This window comes from Nicotiana tabacum, chromosome 8 (assembly GCF_000715075.1).
Source record: "Nicotiana tabacum cultivar K326 chromosome 8, ASM71507v2, whole genome shotgun sequence".
Lineage (NCBI taxonomy): Eukaryota > Viridiplantae > Streptophyta > Magnoliopsida > Solanales > Solanaceae > Nicotiana > Nicotiana tabacum.
In genome coordinates, this window is record NC_134087.1 from 159,364,942 (window position 1) to 159,371,470 (window position 6,529).

The 6,529-nt window shown below is 38.5% G+C and overlaps 1 protein-coding gene across 1 annotated transcript; it reads left to right on the forward strand.

The window, feature by feature from the left end:
* The first annotated feature begins 205 nt into the window (after positions 1–205).
* LOC107776107 (uncharacterized) lies at positions 206–5,455 on the forward strand. Its single transcript, XM_016595931.2, has 5 exons — positions 206–398; positions 489–4,027; positions 4,156–4,251; positions 4,461–4,532; positions 4,932–5,455. The coding sequence occupies exons 1-2, from the start codon at positions 308–310 to the stop codon at positions 3,734–3,736; spliced, it is 3,339 nt and encodes a 1,112-aa protein (XP_016451417.1). The 5' UTR covers positions 206–307; the 3' UTR covers positions 3,737–4,027; positions 4,156–4,251; positions 4,461–4,532; positions 4,932–5,455.
* The last annotated feature ends 1,074 nt before the right edge of the window (positions 5,456–6,529 follow it).

The window sequence follows — 6,529 nt, forward strand, 5'->3', positions numbered from 1 at the left end:
ATAAAATTCTAAAATTTTCTGTCTGCAAAAATAACCAAAAATAAGGGCTGGGGTTTATGTTAAAGCCTAGTATCACAGCTGGGTTTTGACAAGTGTGTAATATTTACACTTGCGTCCTTGAAGTTTAGGAAATAGCACTCCGCCCACTTTTGGACATTTGTTTAGGAAATAAACACAGTTTTTGGCTGTTTCATTCCAATACAATTCATCAGCTGGCAGTGCCATTTTCCATTTGGCTTCCGCAGAATGTAACACAAAAACAGCACCGCTACACCAAAAGTCAAATACAAAATTAACCATTGATGCGATGCGTTCGCGGTTTAGAGCTTTCTCTCAAATGGGGTTCTCTAGAAAAGTTCGCACAGCAAATAATTATCCAGTGAACTCCCAAGCAGCAAGTACTTTTTCCCCCTCTCCCTTTTTTCACTTCTTCTTTTAATTTTCTTTTTCATGTATATGTTTTTAAGTTTATATATATGTGTGAACAGGTGAAAAAATGGAGAAGAGTATCTACACTATTCTAACCATGGACCGTTGGGACTCGCTCAATCATATGGGGTATAAAATGGCTTCACTGAGGCCAATTCATGGGAAGTTAGCTTTGAAATTTTTGAACTGGTTTATTAAGCAACCCGGTTTAGAATTCAGTCACATTATTCATATGTATGGTATAACTACCCACATACTCGTTAGAGCTAGAATGCATGACTATGTTAAGTCAATTTTGAGGCATTTATCTGACATAGGTGTTACGCCAAGTTCTGTTTTTGAGTCTCTTATGGATACATATCGTCTTTGTAGTTCGAACCCTTCTGTTTTTGATGTTTTAATTAGGGTTTATGTGAGAAAAGGTACACTTAATTATGCTCTTCAGATTTTCCATTTGATGAGTTCTCGAGCATTTAAACCATCGGTTTACACTTGTAATATGCTCTTAGCAGCGATGGGGAAGCAGCAGAATGCTGAGTGTGTATGGTCGTTTTTCAAAGAAATGATTGCTAAACATGTTTGCCCTAATGTTGGTACATTCAATATACTTTTACAAGTTCTTTGTGCCAAAGGAAAGGTCAAGAGAGCGAGTTATTTGCTTGCGAAGATGGTAGAGAGTGGTTATATCCCTGATGTGGTTACTTATAATACTTTGCTTAATTGGTATTGCAAAAAGGGCAGGTATAAAGAAGCTTTAGAATTGATCGATTGCATGAATTCTAAGGGTCTTGAGGCTGATGTTTGTACGTACAATATGTTTATAGATGACTTATGTAGGAATAATAGGAGTTCTAAAGGTTATTTACTATTGAGGAAGATGAGGAAGAGATTGATTGTTCCGAATCATATCACTTATAACACTCTTATTAACGGGTTTGTGAAAGAGGGTAAGATTGATGTTGCAATGAAGATTTTTCATGAGATGCTGACATTAAATCTTTCACCAAATTGTATAACTTTCAATGCTTTGATTGATGGGCATTGTCTAGCAGGCAATCTTAAAGAGGCTCAAGAAATGCTGAATGAAATGGAGCTAAGAGGTTTAACGCCCAATGAAGTTAGTTATGGGGCTCTCTTGAACGGTTTCTGCAAGCATGGCATATTAGATTCTGCAAGAAATATCCTCAAGAAGATGAAGTTTGATGGATTATCTCCTAATCATATTGCATATACAATGTTAATAGAAGGGATGTGCAAAATGGGGTCACTTGGAGAAGTTGTACCTTTACTTGAGGAAATGTTTGAGAGGGGTATATGTCTTGATGTTGTTGCATACTCGGTGCTTCTAAATGGATTTTGTAAAGCTGGAATGCTAAATACAGCAATGGAGATATTAAGTAAGATGTACAGGTTTGGTGTTTTTCCAAACGATGTGGTATACTCTACTTTGATCTACAACTTCTGTAAGCAGCAAGATCCCCTAAAAGCAATCAGAGTCTATGCAATGATGCAAAAATCAGGCCATAGTCCTAACACTTTCATATGCAACTCACTAATATCTTCTCTTTGTACTTGTGGAAGAGTAAGAGAGGCAGAGGATTTCATGCGTCACATGCATAAGATTGGTCTTGTTCCCAGTTCTATTGCTTTTACTTCTGTTATTGATTGCTACGGAAGTGTAGGTGAAGGGTTAAAAGCACTATCCTGGTTTGACGAAATGATTAACTTGGGTAGTCAGCCTAGCTTGTACACCTATGCAAGCTTACTAAAGGGAATATGCAGAGGAGGAAACCTTACAGAGGCACTTGGGTTTTTTGATAGACTCCGTGGAATTTGCTGTGCTACAGATGTTGTTGTCTACAACTCATTGCTGGCTGAGCTCTGTAAGTTAGGCCACTTGCACATGGCGTTAATCCTTATCGATGAGATGGTTCAGAATAACGTGCTCCCTGATAGTCATACATACACCAATCTCCTAGCTGGCTTGTGTGGGAAGGATAAGTTGGTTGCTGCAATTCTTCTGTTGGGAAGAGCATTAAATAGAGGAAACCCCTCTTCAAACCAGGTCATGTATACGTGCATCATTGATGGTCTTTTCAAGAGTGGCTTGCCTAAGGTTGCCCATTACTTCTATGATGAGATGACAAGGAGTGGACTTACCCCAGATACAGTGGCACTGAATGTGATGATGGATGGTTACACAAAACATGGTCAAATGGATAAGGTTAGCAGTTTCATTTCTACAATGAGACAGAGAAATCAAATGCCTTCCTTGGCTACATACAATATTCTATTACGAGGCTACTCGAGACAGAAAAACATATCTGAGTGCTCTAAGTTGTATCAGTCACTTAGAAAAAAAGGTTTTGCTCCAGATAAATTAACATGCCATTATGTGATTTGTGGACTCTGTGAGTCGAGCCTGCTGGATATTGGAGTTAAGTTTATGATAAAGATTATTGTGGGAGGAACAGTGGCAGATAAATTCACATTCAGCATGATTATCAGTAAATATAGTGAAAGGGGTGAGATGAAGAAGGCCCTTGATCTACTTACTTTAATGACTGCCGTTGGTGTTTCTCCTGATGGAGACACTTACAACTCAATATTTAAGGGACTGAAAAGAACATTGGACTTCGAAAATTCACGTCGTCTCTTGCATAAAATGTTCGAAGAGGGCTTCATCCCAATTGACAGACAATATAGTAATCTAATCACTAGTATGTGTAAAGTTGGAGATGTAAAAGGAGCATTCAAAGTAAAAGATGAAATGGAGTTGTTAGGTGTTAGTTCCCGTAATGTAGCTGAGGGTGCGATTATACGGGGGCTTGTGCATCGTGGGAAGATGGAGGAAGCAATGCTGGTACTTGAATGTATGCTTCGGGTGCATCTAATTCCAACTGTTGCCACGTTCACAACTGTTATGCATGGACTTTGCAAAAGTTCTAAGGTCTCTGAGGCCTTAAAATTGAAAGCGACAATGGATCTTCATGGTGCAAAGGCAGATGTTATTGTTTACAATGTCCTGATAACGGGCCTTTGTGCTGGTGGCTGTATTGATCATGCGTTTGATCTCTATGAGGAGCTGAAAGAGAGGAGTCTGTGTCCCAATGTTACAACTTTTACAGTTCTTGTCAATGCCGTCTGTTCTGCAAACGATCTTGCAAAGGGTGAAAGTCTTCTAAGTGATCTGCAAGAGAGAGGATTGGCAGGCGAATATTCAAGCACCGAAGCCTTATGTGAAAGATTGACAGTCGTGAGGGAGAAGCTAAATGCTTTAAGAAAGAAGAAAAAGAAAAGAAGCTAAGTATTGCTGTAGAAAGAACGAAAAGCTGATCAATTTAACACTGGGAACATTTATCTTGCTTGCTGGAGATAAGGTCTCCATGGCAGTCGGTCTCTAACTTAAACCAGCTTCAATAATTGAAATCAGGCTATCTGATACATCTGCAGCTTGAACTTTGGTCGCTTCTACCTTTTGAAGGCTATTTCTGCGTTTGATATCCTTTTAGATATCCGTCATACAAGGTGGTTATAAGAATTATTCTGCAGTTCACGAGGTGGTGTACTGTATACCGACACTGATCTGTCAGAATAGGTATTTGGCATTCCTTTGTTTATTCTGTTTTAATGCACTAGGGCTGTCTAGTGAGCTTCATCTGCAGTCTGTTCAATTAATTTGTTTCGGCTTATTGCTTGGCCTTTATGTTTGGATTACTTCTGCAGCTTATGTGCTCTAGCAAGATGTATAGAGTTGAAATCTTGCATAAATCACAGGGGAGCTTCAGCATTACTATAAAGAAGGCCAATTGTGAAACATAGGTAAAAGAGTGCTGCTTGAACTGTCCTAGTTGCTTTAGCATTAATGTCTAGAAGTATCTATCTGATGCTTTAACTTATTAGTTTCTTTTTCAAATTTCACAACCAGTACTGTCCATATGACAGCAAATTGCAATAGCATAGCTGAAACTTTTTCCATCTTTGAGACTAAGAGTTTGCCGAATATTCTTGTTATAATTTGGTCTATGCAGCTGCTGTTCTCCGACTCTCTGCTAAAGTTCGAACAAATCCTGCCTCCACCGACTTTCTGAAGTAGAGATAAGGTATCTTCAATTGTTGTTGATCATAATCCTATTCAATATGTTCTCCCCTTCTTGGTTATTTGAAGTCAGAGATCATTTGGGTGACTGTGGTCAGGTATTTGACAGTTCATTAACATGACATGCTCTACTGGTGACAAGCTTTTTCTTGTCGCTTGTTTCTCAACACCTCTGTCCAAAACATAATAAGAAAAAAAAGGCAGGTCATATGGAGATGATGTGTATGGATCATCAGGAAACCATTTATAGACTTAATTACCTTGGAGACTGCATTCTCCAGACTTTTTGAAGTCAGTTTCTAACAGATCTCCTTTTTAAGTTAGTCTTTTCTTAAACTACATTTTGTTTTGAGAACTGTGAGTTTCCACTGTTCTAACGGGTTGTCATTCTGTTTTCACCTAGGACTTGTTGAGTATCGGAGTATTGGATGCTGAGAAGTCATGATCTTAAAGGTCATGATATACGTTCATCAGCCCAGCTTGTTCTCGATTTGCTAGAAAATGAACTCAGTAGCAATGGCAGATGCACTTCTTCTCAGACAGCTTACTGAGACCTCATCATATCTGCGAATTCTCAACAAGGCAGCTCCTTGATATACGGTGTACCGCAACATCTTTAACATATGTAAACCTAATAATGAAGGCATGCAGCTGCATAAAGATGTGGGTCATCAACTTGCAGCCATATCTGAGGCAATAGGAGGAAGTCTGGCGGAGAGATAAAATGTGAAATGCCCATTTGGTTTAGCTTATTTTCTTTATGCAGCAGACGATTGTCTTTGTTCCCTTGGCAGATAGAAAATGTAGGCCAAATACATAGATGGCCCCCTAAACTTGTCCCGATATTCTACCTGGCCACCTAAACTTGGCTATGACCATTTGAACACTTTAACTATACCAAAACTGTCTCATTTTGACACACTTTGCTTACATGTTATTGTGCATGATTCGCAACTCATGCGAGCGTGACATGCGATATATTATTGTTCAAAAGAGGGGGGATAAACAAAAAAATATTAGTTTTTCTCTTTCTCGTTGTCCGAGTATCCGGCTAGCTCTCAGCTATCTATGCCTCTCTTCTTCATGTTGTCAGCATACTTCTTTTATCTTCCCGGTTTTGGGCCTCGCAATTCTCAAACTAGAGGTGTTTACCGGACAATTGAATTGATTAACTAATTTATCTAGTTTATTGATCGATAGGATTAATATTGCTCATAAGAATTTGTCGAGTTCTTACTCGCCTATTCAAGTTAACTTAATGTCCATATGTCTATGGAATTAGAACTAACAAGAATGCCTTTATAAATTCTGTATATCAACCAAGTAAGATAATTAGGTATATGTTTATCCTAACCGCGAATCCATTCCCCGATACTTAGGTTCAAGAACTTGCTCTGCTCAATCCTATATGCAATCTAGAATACTCACTTTTGAGTTCAATTCTAGTTCATAAATAGTATTCAATTGGTGATCAAGTAACCAAATAATTATGTGCGGGATTGAATAAATAAACTAATACGATAAATCAAGAAATCAAAATCAATATTCGAATAACAATAATTATGAAAGAACCACAACCCTAAAACATGAAGTTTAGCTCCACATAGACATGGTAGCTAAACAACAAATCATCCAAAAAAACATAAATTACTAAGCTTGGGGGAAGAAAAGATAAAATCTGGCCTCCACGACGGGTCCTTGCTCTCCCTTGGTTGAATTCCCTTAAAAAGTGTGTTTAAGGACTATATATATGTGTAGGAAAAGTCCTAGACGATTTTAACCAAATCCAAAAACAAGGAAAAGTTGGCCTCTGAAATATATTGGGCGCGCCGCACTGTTTATGGCACTAAGTTTGGGTGCTATGGTAAGCGCGGGCACTGAGTATGGCACTGAAATTCGGTGCTACGGTAGGTGCTGGGCACTAACTATGGCACTGAACCATTATTTCTCCATTCTTCTTCCAATCACTCCTACACAAATGCACTCTAAGTATCACTATTA